At 40.9% G+C, this 17,420-nt stretch overlaps 1 protein-coding gene across 1 annotated transcript in view; it reads right to left on the bottom strand.

Annotated features, from left to right (window-relative positions):
* Positions 1 to 17,420, bottom strand: part of itga1 (integrin, alpha 1) — a 147,073-nt gene that overhangs the window by 90,945 nt on the left and 38,708 nt on the right. Inside the window, exons 5-6 of the mRNA XM_078410053.1 lie at positions 17,153 to 17,267; positions 7,493 to 7,620 (exon numbers count right to left, since the gene is read on the bottom strand). Coding sequence (XP_078266179.1) covers positions 7,493 to 7,620; positions 17,153 to 17,267 — 243 coding nt within the window. The remainder of the gene's footprint in view (positions 1 to 7,492; positions 7,621 to 17,152; positions 17,268 to 17,420) is intronic.

Genomic DNA, 17,420 nt, shown 5'->3' with positions numbered 1-17,420 from the left:
TCCTCCTGCACCCATTTTCTATGTTTTCTATGTTTCCCTTAATTCATTCGTGGCAAGGATACAAAAACAGAAGCTTGGAATCAAGTGGCTTCCGACATTGATGGCGGGTTGAATAATACTTCTGGGATTAATCTCAATAATTTACAGCAGTTATACACCTTGAATATTTGGCACTCTATAGATTAATAAACTATGTCAGTAATAGGCAATATGTTTTCTTTTGTTGCTAGACTGAAAAGAACTTTCGAAATAACAACGTTTTAGACAAGGAAGCACTTAGAAATGCTGTCTAAGTTACTCATTAACTAGAGAAAATGTGTACTTGGGGACTGTTTTTCCAGAAGGAATACTGGGGCGTTACCTAGATTGGGCAGAATGTTATTGTGTCTGTCTGGACAAAATAATTAAATAATACAGATTTTGAATTAGATCCAAGACTTTAACATTACATTGTCTTGTAAATTTGCCTGACGTATATTAGTTAGCGAAGATCTCCTGCTGAATGTTTTTAGTTGGAAAAAGTAAATAAGTCACCGATATTAGATTACACTAGGCAAGCAACATATGTTGAATTGAAACAATATGGGTGTGGGTGATGTGAAAGAAACTGGCTTGAAATCATTTTTAGAATTTGACCAGTTTTCTTCAAAGAAAACATTATTGTATTATCCAAATACACTACACCATTTCTATATTCACTTTCACAGTGCTGTTGCTGCACACATTTGACATCTGATTTTTTATGGAGGCATTGACAGTGATATTTCAAGAATCACTAGAGACAGGAGAGGTCCCAGATGATTGGAAAATTGCCAATATTACCCCGCTGCACAAGAAGGGAGCAAAGCAGAATAGTGGGAACTACAGGCTGGATAGTCTGACTTTGGTGGTTGGTAAGATTTTAGAGTCCATTATGAAGGATGAGGTTAAGGAGTGCTTAGAAGTTCATGATAAAATAGGCTGAAGTCAGCATGGCTTTGTGAAGGGGATGTCTTGCTTGACAAATTTGCTGGAATTCTTTGAAGAAATAAATAGCAGGACAGACAAAGGAGAGTCAGTAGATGTTGTTTACTTAGATTTTTAGAAAGCCTTTGATAAGGTGCCACACATGAGGATGCTAAGGAAGATGAGAGCCATGTTACCAAAGGGCAGATACTAGCATGAACAGCTGGTTGGCTGGGTGACAGAAGACAAAGAGTGGCAATAAAGGGAGCTTTTTCAGATATGGCTGCCAGTGTCTAGCGGAGTTCTGCAGGGGTCGGTGCTGGGGCCATTGCTCTTCACGTTGTATATTAATGATTTGGTTGAGGGGATTGAAAGCTTTGTGGCCAAGTTTGCAAATGATCTGAAAATAGGTGGAAGGGCAGGTAGTGTAGAGAAAGCAGGGACTCTGCAGAAGGACTTGGACAGGTTGGGAGAGTGGGCAGGGAAGTGGCAGATGGAATATAGTGTAGCAAAGTGTTGAGTTATGCATTTTGGTAGTAGGAATAAAGGTGTAAACTATTTTCTAAATGGGGAGAGAATCCAGATATCGGAGGTGCAAAGGGACTTGGGAGTGCTGGTGCAAGTTTCCCAAGAGGTTAATCTGTAAATCGAATCGGTAGTAAAGAAAGCAAACTCAATGCTAGCATTTATTTCAAGAGGGCTTGTATACAAATACAGGAATGTAATGCTAAGGCTCTATAAGGCCGCATTTGGAATATTATGAGCAATTTTGGGCACCAAATCTGTGGAAGGATGTGCTGGCTCTGGAGACGGCCCAGAGGAGGTTTGCAAGAATGATACTAGGAATGAGTGGGTTAGCATATGATGAGCGCTTGACAGCACTGGGCCTGTACTCACGGGGGTTTAGAACGTTCAGGGGGAATCTCATTAAAAATTGCAGAATAATGAAAGGCATAGATAGAGTGGATGTGGAGAGGATGTTTCCACTAGTGAGAGAGTCAAGGATTAGAGGTCATAGCCTCAGAATTCAAGGACATTCTTTTAGGAAGAAGATGAGGAGAAATTTCTTTAGTCAGAGGGTGGTGAATCTGTGGATTTTTTTTGCCACAGAAGGCTGTAGAGGCCATCAGTGAATATTTTTAAGGCAGAGATAGATAGGTTCTTGATTAGTACAGGTGTCGGGGTTTTGGGGAGAAAGCAGGAGGTTAGGAGGGAGAGATAGATCAGCAATGATTGAATGTGGGAGTAAACTTGATGGGTTGAATGGCCTAATTCTACTCCTATCACTTGTAACATTTCTGTTGGGTTATGTGGCAGGAAAATCAATTAAAATGGTTAATCAAGATGCTGAACACTTTATGGAACTACAGAGCATTGGAAGTGGACATAATTGCATATCTCACTCTATTACAATCACAAGAAATAACACAGCATAGAACTAAATATAAAACTACAGCTGGAGATTTAATGCTGGCATATGAAAATGAATGCATCCATTATGAGAAGCAAATGCCATTTAATTGATGCATGCCTGCCAGAACTCTTTCCAAGCTTGGCCATGGCACACACTGTGTATTCATTTCTAGTAAATTGATGGATTGTCATACTTGAATTGGTTACAGTAGTATTTAATGGTGTCAACTATATTTCAGTCATAGCAGCTAAACCTATGAGTTTGAAGGTTACAGATTCAAGTTAAACTCTAGACACTAGAGCAGTTAATCACATTCTACACTCCAATCTAGCAAAGAGAAAAGTAAGAAACATTCTGGAAGTGCTATCTTACAGATGAATTATTACGAATGAGGTTTATTCTTTCTCCTCAAATTGTGGTGAAATACTCCGGCCTTCTATTCAATGGGGAACTGGTGAGCTCATTCTTGTTTTCTAGTTAATATATAATCTTCAACCAACACTTTTAAAGATAGTTGCGTGGTCTTTAATTTATTTCCACTTTTGTGATCTTAACACGTGAACATTGGCTGAATCACTTCCTAAATACCAATGAAGGTTCAACTTCCAAATCAAAACATTTCATTCCTTGTAAACCTTTGAGATGTTCCAGAAAGCAGCAAGCTAATTTTGTCACCTATTTTTGAGCTAATGCAGGATGTGTGTATTGATATTATAATTATTTTATTTCATTAGGCATATCTTGCCATCACTGCTGCTAAAATCACATGGTGCCCAAATAGGTATGTGGTGTCCACAAAAAGCAGAATAATCTGCTTAAGTACTTTCTAATCCACTGATTCTTAATCATCAGGAAAGCGATAGAAAATATCATTCACTTTGCAACTAATTGGCACTTAGCAACAACTCACTCCATTATGCCCGGTTTGGATGTCAGCAAGACTGCTTAGTTCTAAAAATCTAACATGGAGCTGAATTACAGATGCGAGATGAGAGTGCCTGGCCATGACACCAAGGCAACATTTGATTAACTGTGGCATCATAGGAGTCCTGGTAAAACTACATTCAAATGGACATTAAGAAGAAAATACCATAATAGTTGGATATAACGTTTACAAAGGAAGATGATGGTAGTTGTTGGAAACAATCACCTCAGTCTGTGATTTAATTGCCAGATTTTTTTAGAGCAATGATTTAGACCCAACCCCTTGTTCAGTTGCTTTATCAATGACCTTTCTTAAATAATTAGATCGGAAGTAGGGATGCTTTCTGATGATAATGTAATGTTCATTTGCAGCTCCTTGGGAAATGTAGTTTAAACCTGCGAGCAGTTGACTATGGCAATATTTAGACAAGGCCTGGTAAATGGCAAGTAACATTCACACAGATGCCAAGCAATGACTGTTTCCACCAAGAATGAGTCTAACTGCTCTGAATTGTGAAGGATAAGATATATATATGTTTGGATAGACAGAGGCTGATAAGGGTTAGTCTGCATGGTTTTGTATGTGGGAGGTCAAGTCTTACAAATTTGAATGAGTTTTTTGAAGATAATAAACCAAAACGGTTAATGAGGACGAAGCCGTAGATGTTGTCTTTCTGGACTTCAGTGAAGCCTTTGATAAGGTTCTGCATGGTAGGCTGCTCTGGCAGGTTACATCGCATGGGATCCAGATATAGCAAGCTAACAGGGTAGAAAATTGGCTTCATGGTAGGAAGCAGGAGGTGGTGGTGGAAGGTTATTTTCCAGACTGGCAGACTATGACTAATGGAATGCCTCGGAATAAAGAGGATGCCATTTCAAATTGGGATGAGAAAAAACTTTTTCACCCAGAGAGTTGTGAATTTGTTGGAATTCTCTGCCACAGAAGGCAGTAGAGGCCAATTCACTGGATGAATTTAAAAGAAAGTTAGATAGAGCTCTAGCGGAAGTTAGCTAGCGGAATCAAGGGATATGGGGAGAAGGCAGGCACAGGTTACTGATCATGGATGATCAGCCATGATCACAATGAATGGCAGTGCTGGCTCGAAGGGCCAAATGGCCTCCTCCTGCACCTATTTTCGCAGGGATAGGTACTAGGCCATTGTTGTTTGTCAACATATCAATGATTTGGATGAGAATATGCAAGATGATTAGTAAGTTTGCTGAGTGTTGTACCTCTATGTAAGAAGGACTGCAAAAAAGAACCATGGGAACTGTAAACCAGTGAGTCTGAAGAAGGGTCTCGACCCGAAACGTCACCCATTCCTTCTCTTCCGAGATGCTGCCTGACCTGCTGAGTTACTCCAGCATTTTGTGAATAAATCGATTTGTACCAGCATCTGCAGTTATTTTCTTATAGCCTAACATCTGTAATAGGTAAGTTACCACCGATCAGGTAGGTAAAGATTTTAGAGTCAATTATAAAGGATGAGGTTATGCAGTACTTAGAAGATCACGATAAAGTAAGCTGAAGTCAGCGTGGTCTTGCCTGGCGAATCTGCTGGAGTTCTTTGAGAAAGTTAATAGCAGGACAGACAGAGGGGAGGCTGTAGATGGTGTTTACCTAGATTTTCAGAAGGCCCTCGATAAAGTGCCGCACGTCAGGCTGCTAGGGAAGATGAGAGCCCATGGTATTAAAGGGAAGATACTAGCATGGATAGCGGGTTGGCTGGATGGCAGAAGCAAAGAGTTGTAATTAAAGGTGCTTTTTTAGGTTGGCTGCCAGTGACTAGTGGAGTTGCACAAGGGTCAGTGCTGGGGCCGCTTCTCTTCACTTTGTACATTAATGATTTGGATAAGAGGATTGAAGGCTTTGTGGCCAAGTTTGAAGATGATGCTAAGATAGGTTGAGGGGGCAGGCAGTGTAGAGGAAGCAAAGATTCTGCAGAAGGACTTCGACAGGTTAGGAGAGTGGGCAGAGATGTGGCAGGTGAAATTCAGTGTAGCAAAGTGCGGAGTCATGCATTTTGGCAATATGAATAAAGATGTAGATTATTTTTTAAATGGAGAGAGAGTCCGGAAATCGGAGTTGCAAAGGGACTTGGGAGTACTGGTGCGGGACTCCCAAAAGGTTAATTTGCAAGTTGAATCGGTAGTAAGGAAGGCAAATTCAATTCTAGTATTTATATTAAGAGGACTGGAACACAAAAACAGAGATGTAATGCTGAGGCTCTATAAGGCACTGGTCAGGCCGCTTTTAGAATACTGTGAGCAAATTTGGGCCCCATATCTGAGGAAGGATGAGATGAGGAAAAACTTTTTCAGTCAGAGAGTTGTGGATCTGTGGAATTCTCTGCCTCAGCGGGCAGTGGAGGCCAATTCTCTGAATGCATTCAAGAGAGAGCTAGATAGAGCTTTTAAGGATAGCGGAGTCAGTGGGTATGGGGAGAAGGCAGGAATGGGGTACTGATTGAGAATGATCAGCCATGATCACATTGAATGGTGGTGCTGGCTCGAAGGGCCGAATGGCCTCCTCCTGCACCTATTGTCTATTGTCTATTGTGCTGGCTCTGGAGACGGTCCAGAGGAGGTTTACAAGAATGATTCCAGAAATTAGTGGGTTAGCATATGATGAGCGCTTGACAACACTGGGCTGTTCTCATTGGTTTCGAAGATTGAGGGGGGACTTCATTGAAACTTGCAGAATAATGAAAGGCATAGATAGAGTGGATGTGGAAAGGATGTTTCCACTGGTGGGAGAGTCTAGGACCAGAGGTCAAAAGATCATGTGACAGGAATAGAATTAGGCCATTCGGCCCATCAAGTCTACTCTGCCATCCAATCATGGCTGATCTATCTCTACCTCCTAACCCCATTCTCCTGCCTTTTCCCCATAACCTCTGACAACTGTACTAATCAAGAATCTATCGATCTGTGCCTTAAAAATATCAACTGACTTGGCCTCCACAGCATTCTGTGGCAAAGAATTCCACAGATTCCACCTTCAGAAATAAATTTCTCCTCATCTCCTTCCTAAAATCTCCTTCCTACAAGAACATCCTTTAATTCTGAGGTTATTCATGGCCTCAGAATTAAAGGGTGCTCTTTTAGAAAGGAGGTGAGGAGGAACTTCTTTAGTCAGAGGGTAGTTCATCTGTGGAACTCATTGCACAGAGGGCTGTGGAGGCCAAGTCTGTGGTCAGAGATAGACAAATTATTGATTAGAACGGGTGTCAAGGGTTATGGGCAGGAAAATGGGATTATGAGGCAGAGATCAGCCATGATTAAATGGCGGAATAGAATCAGTGCTGGGCACATTGCTGTTTATGTTTTATATCCACGATTAGGATGAGAATGTACATGGAATGTAGATGACGCTAAAGTAAATGGTATCATAGACAGTGAAAGTAGTTATCAAAAACTACAATACGATCTTGATCAGCAGGGCAAGTGGGCTGAGGAATGGCGAATGGAGTTTAATAGTGATAAATGTGAGGTGTTGCATTTTGGGGAGACAAACCAGGGCAGGAACTGCACAGTGCATGGTAGGATCCTAGGGAGTGTTGCAGAGCAGAGGGACCTCGGAGTTCGGCTACGTAATTCCCAAATGTGACTGCCTTAAATGGAGCATCTTGATCGTCATGAACACGTGGGCCAACGGGCCTGTTTCCATGCTGTATGACTTGAGGCAAAACATTAGTCCAGTCTTCTGGTCTTAACCCTTCCAGCTTCCAGGTGTCTAACGAGGTTTCATAGATCTCAGCCAGGATAACTGCATTTTTTTAAATCCGCTTCCTAGAGTCCTTGGATATATTTCATTATAAGATCAAAGGCTTTTTTTAGAAATTGCAAGTAAAATCTGAAAAAGAAAAGCTGTCTGAAACATTGATAGTGACCATCCTGGATCAATCCAGTGTTTGCAGCTCAGAGAAGATTACCTCCTCTCGGTAGAGTGAATTCATCAAACAAGTAGTATTGGAATCCAAGCCACAAGTCTTGTCATTAAAAATAAGAAGTGATAAACTGGAACATTAAAGTGTGAAATTATTAGAAGTCAGTGGTTTGCATGTATGTATAAGAAACTCGAATGCTAAAGATTAAGCTGTCCAAAACCTTATTTGAGAATCTTTTGTTTGACACATCGGTTGATAAACTATGAAGCTCAACAAATGACCAAGACCTTTAGAAATACAAGGAAAGCATTTGACTAACCTGAGTTTGCTGACGTCCAATTTCAATTTTTTCCAGTAATTTGATGAGAAAATTGTTAACACTGGACCAAGGGTAGATGCTGTTGGAACCATCAAGTACAATCACAATGTCAAGTCGTGACTTGCATGCTGCAATTACAAACATGGCGTATTTTGATGGAGGTTGACACCAAATAATATTTAAAATGTTTAATGTTATATCAATATGCATATAGTTTGCAAATGACAGCATACTGAACGTGGAAAAGGAAGTGGAAAATAATGCTCAGAACCACTAACATAAATGCGCATGGAACAACCTTGGAAACAAGTATTCCTAGTCAATAATCTCACCTTCCAATGTTTATCAGAAACACTCTTTATGGGCAGATAATGCATTAATTGCACTTACGACAGGCAAGAGCTTCCAGTGGAAGCTGGAAAAACAAAATTATTTCCATTTTACTTAGTTCAATTTGGCATGATGCAAAGTGCAGAGCGATTCTATAATCTCTGTTACACAGAATAATAGAACCTTCATTCATCAGCATCTGGTGCGTCATAAATTACACCATGTAACTGGAAGAAAGCTTGATTAAATGTGTAGAACACAAAGTGCTGGAGTAACTTGCCAGGTTAGGCAGCATCAGGACGTTATGGCAGGAGACTGGGGAAAGTGGCAAGCATTTATCAATAAAATATCAAAAGCTTAGCATTATTATCAGTATATTTTATTAAAAGAATTGGGGTAAAATGGGATGAACTATCACTGTAATTTGGTACAAAGCAAATGAACCAAGACAGTCATAGAGACATGGTTACAGGAATATATATATTGGATATTGAAGTATATGACATTTAAGGAGGACATGGAGCTATGAAAAGGTGAAGAAGTACTGATAATCAATGATGATTTGTATAAGAAAATAACTGCAGATGCTGGTACAAATCGAAGGTATTTATTCACAAAATGCTGGAGTAACTCAGCAGGTCAGGCAGCATATAGGAGAGAAGGAATGGGCGACGTTTCTGGTCGAGACCCTTCTTCAGACTCGACCCGAAATTGTCGCCCATTCCTTCTCTCCTAGATGCTGCCTGACCTGCTGAGTTACTCCAGCATTTTGTGAATAAATACCATCAATGATGATTTAATACAATTGAGACAGAAGACCAAGAAACCAGGATGTAGACGCCACTTGCAAGGCGATGAAAAATAAAGATTTTCAGAAAGATACAACAATAGTCATAGGGTTATTGATTTGTCGTCAAAACTGGTTTTAGAGTTATGTTCACTGCAATTCAACATAGGATATTTTGTGTTAGTTCAATGCAATGACTCTTGAGGTTTATTACATTGTGGCAGAGATAAATATCTTGATAGAGTAATCAAAAATGTTTAATTTTGTAATAGGACTACTTTCACTTGCAATAATCAATTTATAATTAGTTATTAATCTAAAATAATTCAAGGATGATTTAAAAGGTAAAATTCAACAACATTCAAAATAAAAATGGAATACTAAATTAATATCCTCTTTTTTAATCAATAATCAGCAGAAGCAGACTGTTAGAGAACATTCAGGAGTTGTGGAATTATGTGGGTTGCAGGAATTAATTAAAATGTGAACCAGGCTTCATAAAAAAACTATTCATAATTTAACTTTTACTGATACTTAAAGGCCATTGAAACCAGTGTGAGACATTCTGAACCATTGTAACTGTGCACAGGAGGACAATAGATGAATGTTTATGTCAATCCACGTCTCCATGATACAATCAGGGATCAGGGAAGGCATTAACTGGCCATGTCCTGTCATTGTTAAAGAGAAATCCCTACCACTTAATACATAGTTCAGAACGTGGCTGTTTGTCACATAATATTCTGTCTGCATATCCAGGAAGCCATCCCTCAACACTGTAACAAAAGCAGTATGCTTTAGGTGTCTGGTGTTTTCAAGAGTCAAGTGTTTTATTGTCATATGTCCTAAACAGAACTTGCAGAGTAAGTAATTCCACAAATTATCCCTCTCCGCACATGATATTCATATTCATAAGATTATGATCATAAGTGATATGAGCAGAATTAGACCATTCGGCACATCAACTCTACTACCACATTCAATCATGGCTGATCTATCTCTCCCTCCTAACCCCATTCTCCTGCCTTCTCCCCATAACCTCTGACACCTGAACTAATCAAGAATTTATCTCTCTCTGCCGTAAAAATATCCACTGACTTGGCCTCCACAGCCTTCTGTGGCAAATAATTCCACAGATTCGCCACCCTCTGACTAAAGAAATTTCTCCTCATCTTCCTAAAAGAACGTCCTTTAATTCTGAGGCTATGACCTCTAGTCCCAGACTCTCCCACTAGTGAAAACATCCTCTCCACATCCACTCTATCCAAGCCTTTCACTATTCTGTGTGTTTCAAGGAGGTCCCCCCCTCATTCTTCTAAATTCCAGCGAGTACAGGCCCACCACTGTTACATTTGTAATTGGGGATCCATGCTATTCTCCATTGAATACAAGCACAGCAATTAATTTATACAAGCACACGATAATACTTGGATTATTTAAATTATTTTCCAGTTAGACTGTTCCTGGTGGAAAAGAAATCCAAGGTGAAATCTCTCACTTGTTGACCTTTGGAGAACTGTGAGCAAATTTGAGCCCCATATCTGAGGAAGGATATGCTGACTCTGGAGAGGCAGAGGTGGTTTACAAGAATGATTCCAGGAATGAATGGGTTAACACATGATGACCATTTGACAGCACTGGGGCCTCTACTCACTGGAGTTTAGAAGGTTGAGGGTGGACCTCATTGAAACTTACAGAATAATGAAAGGCATAGTTAGAGGCGATGTGGAAAGGATGTTTCCACTGGTGGGAGAGTCAAGGTTTCAAGGTCAGATTATTGTCACATGTACCAATTAAGGTCGAGTGAAATTTGAGTTACATACAGCCATACTAAGTGAAAAGCAACAAGACACACAACCACATAAACGTTAACATAAACATCCATCAGAGTGGATTCCACATTCCTCATTGTGATGGAAGGCAATAAAGTTCAAACTACTTCCTCTTGTTCTCGCACAGTTGGGACAGTCAAACCACCCGCAGTCGGGGCGATCAAAGTCCCCGCAGCCGTTGATCGATGCCCCCGTCGGGGTGATCGAATCTCCCGTGTCTCTCCGTGGCATGGAACTCCCGAGTCGGCCTCTTCTTATCAGAGACCATGGGCTTCACGATGTTAAAGTCCACAGGTCCCGCGGTTGGAGCTTCGATCCCCGGCAAAGGGATCGCAAGCTCCGCGATGTTAAAGTCCAGCAGCCTCCCGTGGCTTAGAGCCCCCGTCGGTCTCCAGGAAAGGCCACCATCTCCACGATGTTAGGCCGCAGTGCGGACAGAGATACAATACGGAAAAAAATCGCATCTCCATCGAGGCAAGAGATTGAAAAAAAGTTTCCCCCAAACCCTCCCACCACCCACATAAAACAAACCAAGGAACACTAAAACATACTTTTAACACATACTTAAAATAACAAAAATAAGAAAGGACAGACAGACTGTTAGCGAGGCAGCCCTCGCTAGGTGGTGCCACCCCTCCTCCTTCTCAGACCAGAGGTCATAGCTTCAAAATCAAATGGCGCTCCTTTAGAAAGGAGGTGAGGAGGTACTTTAGTCAGAGGGTAGTTAATCTGTGGAACTCATTGCCACAGAGGGCTGTGGAGGCCCTCAGTGGATATTTTTAAGGCAGAGCTAGACAAATTCTTGATTAGAACGGATGTCAAGTGTTATGGGGAGAAGGCAGTAAAATGGGATTAGGAGGCAGAGATCAGCCATGTTTGAATGGCGAGGTAGGCACGATGGGCCGAATGGGCTAATTCTACTATAACTTGTGAACTCTCCTTCCCATGCTGTCTATTCTGTCCCTGGGCTTCCCCCATTGCCAGAATGAGGCCACATGCAAACTGGAGGAACAGCACCTCATATTCTGCTTGGGTAGCTTACAACCCAACAGTTTGAACAATTTAATCAACTACAAAACCATCCCCTCCTCCTTTTCTCTCCCCCCCCCCCACGCCCCCCACACCATTCTGTGCATCAGCTGAACTTGCACGTATTCCTCCCCAACATTCCTTCCACTTGCCACCGTAATTCACAATTCTTCAATCGTTGTGTCTCACACATGTCTTTTCATCTCGATCTTTCACTGACCATCTGCCTATCAAAAAGTCCTCTCGCCCCTATCCATCTATTACTTGCCAGGCTTTGTGTGCTCCTCCTCTCTTCCAGCTTTCTGTCCCTCCCTCCCTCCCTCCCCATAATGTCTGAAGAAGGGTTCAGACCCAAAACGTCACCTATCCATGTTCTCCATAGATACTGGTTGAGCCCCTGAGTTACTCCAGCACTTTGTGTCCTATTTTTTGTAAACCAGTTTCTGCAGACCACCAGGTGGCGCCACATGATGGCAGGCTTGTCAACAGTCTGTCTCGTCCTTTTCTTCTTTTGTTGTTTTTAGTCTGTTGTTAAATACATGCTTTAGTGTATCTTTAGTTTTGTATTATGTGGGGGGTTGGGGAAACTTTTAAAATCTCTTTCCTCGACAGAGATGCGACTTTTTCTGTATCATATCTCCGTCCGTGCTGCAGCCTAACTTCGTGGAGCTGGCGGCCTCTTGCTGGGGATCGACTTTGGGAGCTCCAACCGCAGGATCCTGCGGACTTAACATCATGGAGGTCGTGGTCCCTTGGTTAGGGACCGACTTCGGGAGCTCCAACCGCAGGAGCTTAGACCGTCCCGATCGCAGGAGCTTCGACCGTCCCGACGCGGGAGCTTCAATCGCCGACTGCGGGAGCTTCCATCGCCCCCACTGTGGATGGTTCAACTACTTTGACCGCGGGAGAAAAGGAGGGAAGAAGATAATACGTTATTGCCTTCCATCACAGTGCGTTATGGTGGATGTTTATGTTAATTTTTACGTAGTTGTGTGTCTTGTTGCTTTTTTGGTATGACTGTACGGCAAATCAAATTCCTTGTATGTTTTTACATACTTGGCTAATAAAATAATTAGAAATTACAATACAATACAGTTCCATATTTCTACATCCTCGTGATTTTAGTTCCATCTCCTTTAAAGGATTAGAGGAAAAGCACTCTTGAAGTTATAATGGTTCCTTTCTTATCTCTTTCAGCTTATTGCTTGCTTGATCTCCACAAGCCACAACTGTGATTGGGGGTTCAGAATATGGTTGCTTAATTTTTATCACATTGGTACACAGTTCCAGTCAACATTTTGAAGCACTGATAGGCACAATTTTGGGTGGCAATGAGTCACTTAACCATCAAAGCTTGAAATGCAGGTTTAGCACTGCATTAACAATCCAAGGAATGTCCCACCTGATCCAATAAATATGCTGCACTTAGTGTCAGCAACCTATGCAACATCTCTGCCCCACAAGTGGAAGTCATTATTTCATGCCTCAGAAGCATCTTTCATCAACAAATAAGCCAGAACAACACCATGCAGGAATTTGTAATTAGAGCCTTTAAATTATGCACTTTGTACCTGGAGCTCTGGGGTAGTTGCAAGATCATAATTCCTACCCGCTGTCCACTAGGTGCCTGGGATTAAAGTTAACCCAGTGTTTTTTTCTTTGCTCACATTACACTGCTTTACATTCACGATTACTCACTTTATTTGCATATGAACTGTGGGTTCATTTCCAAATGCTCTTTTCTTATACTTCAGGTGTTTATACCAAGTTCATTTGTGTTTCTTTTAAATTTCAGATATTAATTTTAAGTTCATTAAGGAAGTACACGGGACAAATTAATGTGAACATATAATGAACTCCTGCAGGAAAAGTGAATAGAAATTTTGAGTCCCCAATTTTTGGAACATTCCATTATTTTGATTGGGAATAGATGATATGACAACATTTGCTCTGCTCTTGATGTCAACTAATAAACAGATAAAATGCCTGCGTGAATGTACAACAGAACACTAATTGTTATGTAGCTTTGAAAGCGTTGAAAAACAACACATTTTGATTGTTTATCTCCATGTAAATGCTTAAGGCAGAATCAATATTTCTCTGGTCAATATCTCTAACAACATAATAGATTTGTTAGTGGAAATGTTTTCAAATAAATAACAGAGATATAGGTTTGTAAGGAGGCACATGTGATGCTGAGAGTTTTGTTAAACCAACAGCTTGAAAGCATTATGTTATCGGAAACCACAGGTCAGTGGCATGTCATATTCAGAGCACCATTCAGTTCATGAACTACACTAAGTGGATAAATATGTCACAATTTCTCTCAGGGGAGAATAATTATATGTTGCTCAGTGAGCAGCTACAGTACATCAGTCTGTTTTCCTTGATTGAATAAAGTTGAAACTTGAGACTTTAGAGATACGGGCCCTTCAGCCCACCGAGTCTGCGCTGAACAGTGATCACCCCGCACACTAACACCATCCTACACAATTTGCAATTTTACCGAAGCCAATTAACCTACAAACCTGTACATTTCCGGTGTGTGGGAGGAAACCGGAGCACCCGGAGAAAACCCATGAGGTCACAGGGAGAATGTACAAACTCCGTACAGACAGCACATATAGTCAGGATCGAATCCGGGTCTCTGGCGCTGTAAGGCAGTAGCTCTATCGCTAAGCTACTATGCAGCCCTGAAGACTGTTGAGGTTCTACCCCTCCAAAATATCAGAGATATTGCTTGGTTGGGTATGCTCTACCAGATTATGACTTTAAACTGTTGTTCCAAATTGGTATTTATGCCAGCAACTAGAACCAAAAAGGTCTGCATCAAGTAGAAATCTTAATATACTGGTTGTGGAAACATCTCTTTTTTTTTTACAAAGGCTTAATTGCAAGTTAAATCTTCCTGACAATAAGATTTATAGTCTTCTCAGAAATGTGTGGCATGGGCAAGTCACCACATTTAAGGGAAAGAACCTTAAAAAGTATTTTTGATTAGATGCAGGCATTGCAGGCAAAATCCACTTTTATAGTATAGAACAAAAACCGAAAAGATGCAGAATTTGCTGAGAAAACTAGATTATTTCAAATCTATTCAGTGCATGCACCACTAACAAAGCCAACATTATCGTCCATGCTTAAGGTCCAATGTAATCTGGAGTCGTCACCATTTTGGTGTTTTAACAGGCCATTTCATTACTGTGGCCTGGAGTCACATACAGCCAGATAAGGTAATGGCAGGAGATTTCCTCTCCATGGGCCATAAGCAAACTGAATGGGTTTTACTGTAATCAGTGTACAGTAATCAGGTCGTTTCTTGGTTACCTTTAATGACACTGTCTTTCAAAAAATGCTTATATCATTAAAAAAAAAAAGAATCAGCTCAAAGGAGAAGCTCTGAACCACTTTGACTAGATAGTAGGGAATTGGCTCCTTTAATTGGTGCTTTTGCCTGCAAAATCCAACTCCAACCATCTTTTGTCTAATACCAACATGTTTCCCTTGGCCAAGTTGAGAACTTTAACGTGGACCTGGCCTGTCCTTATCTGTAAATATTTAAAGCGAATAGACTATGGTTGTTGGTCCCAAAAGGCTCGTCCATTGACATTTTGGTCACTTGCCCTTCCCAATTCCCTAAGATCAAATCTAATAATTCCCAAATAGTAGCTTCTCATTCATTGAGGAGGGAAACAAATTGGCCTTAATCAGATTGTTACAACAATTTTCTTAAAGAACCATGAAGGTATGTAGGTTAATTGGCTGGGTAAATGTAAAAATTGTCCCTAGTGGGTGTAGGATAGTGTTAATGTGCGGGGATCGCTGGGCGGCACGGACTTGGAGGGCCGAAAAGGCCTGTTTCCGGCTGTATATATATGATATGATATGATATGATAATTTGATAGTATATTCAAGGACGAGTATAATCAAGAATGAGTCTCATTCTGGACACTCCCTCTTCTCCCCGCTCCTATCCAGCAAGAGATACAGATGCATGAAAATGCATACCTCCAGATTCAGGGACAGTTTCTTCCCAGCTGTTAACAGGCAACTGAACCATCATCCTAACACCAACTAGAGAGTGGTCCTGACCTACCATATACCTCACTGGAGATCCTCAAACTAACTTTAATTGGACTTTTCTGGGCTTTATCTTGCACTAAACCGTATTCCCTTTATCCTGTACACCATCCTGTACACTGGGGAACGGCCTGGTTGTAATCATGTATAGTTATTCTGCTGACTGGACAGCATGCAACAAAAAACCTTTCACTGTACCTCAGTACACGTGACAATAAACTAAACTAAACTATTCCTGATACTTAAGCCTGAGTTACACTCAGCCAGCTAGGTGGAGTAGAACATATTCTTTGCATGCCTAACACCAGACACCTGGAACACATATCCGGTTATGAACTCTGTCATGGCAAGAAACTACCAGATAGACAAATAAACATTTCAAGGATATGCTCAAAGACTCTGAATAACATTTTGCCTATGTTTTTCCAACATTGAAGGAGGTAATTTAATCCATTTTCTCTGCGCTGGCTTTCAGAGCATTCTCATGAGTCCTCGTCTCTCATTTATTTCCCTTCATCCTATTCCCTATTTGATCAATTTCCCTCCTGGGATCAATAAAGTTCTATCGTACCGTATTGTATTCTCTTTCACACTCCTATCAAGATCTCCTGACATTTCCTGCCACCCTTCTATTTCAGGGGTAAATTACAGCCGACAACAAGCACTTCCACATATCTCAGGGATATGGCTGGTAATCAGTGCACCCAGGAGTTAACCCGCACTGTCAGTGAGAGAATGTATTAACTCCCCACTGCCCACACCCAAGGTCAAAATCAAGGTATGGATTGATTTGTGGACTCATTTCAAAACCTAGGTCATTTGAGCTGTGGGACAGCAATTATATCTACCCACTGGCATCTCTCCCAACTCCTGGGCACTCACCCATTATTACTCAGTGTGCAGGGGAGTATTTGGGATGGGATGGAGAACTTGTGTAAATGGCAGGCGGAGCGCATCACCCATAAACTATCCACCCACCTGTCCTGTCTAGCACCTTGCTGCCCATCTGGGATGAGTCTCCGATTTTCATATTGGCTTTATTGGCATTCTCAGAACCCATAAAACTGAAATGGGAGCAAGCCTTACTCCAGTCTAAGGGGCTGTTTATGTCAAAGCGTAAATGTTAATAATATTAATATTTTAATAATAACAAGTAATAAGTAAAATGTAAAAGCAGAGGCCTGAGGTTGTTTGGCATGTTATTACTTTGGTCGTTGTCCTCCAAATTAAAAACCATTTAAAGGGTAAAGTTAAAAGACTAACATATTTTCACACTCACAAATGTATATAGAAACACTTCCATTGCCAGCAACAGCTTATCTTGAAAACTGTTAGCATTATCTGAAAGCAAGCTTTCATGAGAAAACCACCCTTTTCATGTCATAATACGTTTTCTGGCAATACCCATTATGGGAAATGTTTCACAAAAATGATCAAGCAGTCTGGGATTTGCATCTGCTTCTAAATATTGAGACTGTTTTAGTTTCCCTAAGTTGGTAATTCTGTTGACCGAATCCTCCATATATGTTCATTTAAACATTATGTCTGTGTGGACTCAATTGGCTTTGAAACCATACAGAATTGTACTGCTTTGCCGCATACCTCTGACTGTAGGCGCTATGGTGTTTACAACTTGAAAAGTGGAGCTTACGTTCGAACAGGCACCGACTGTATAATATAGGCCGCCACACTTGTAAGAATAAAGTGGTCCACATGTCTGAAATAAAGAATGTGAAGTAAACATACTTTACAATTGTTGTAAAACAGTAACCACCACCTTCATCTATTTTTTTCTTCTGTTCTGCAGGCGGTTACACACACAAGCAAAAAAGGTTATCCATTGTGGTCATGCCAAAGAATGAATCCAGAC

This window comes from Rhinoraja longicauda, chromosome 1, assembly GCF_053455715.1.
Source record: "Rhinoraja longicauda isolate Sanriku21f chromosome 1, sRhiLon1.1, whole genome shotgun sequence".
NCBI classification, from domain to species: domain Eukaryota; kingdom Metazoa; phylum Chordata; class Chondrichthyes; order Rajiformes; family Arhynchobatidae; genus Rhinoraja; species Rhinoraja longicauda.
Note: the sequence above shows the minus strand (reverse complement) of the source record. Positions and strands in the feature narration are given on the sequence as shown.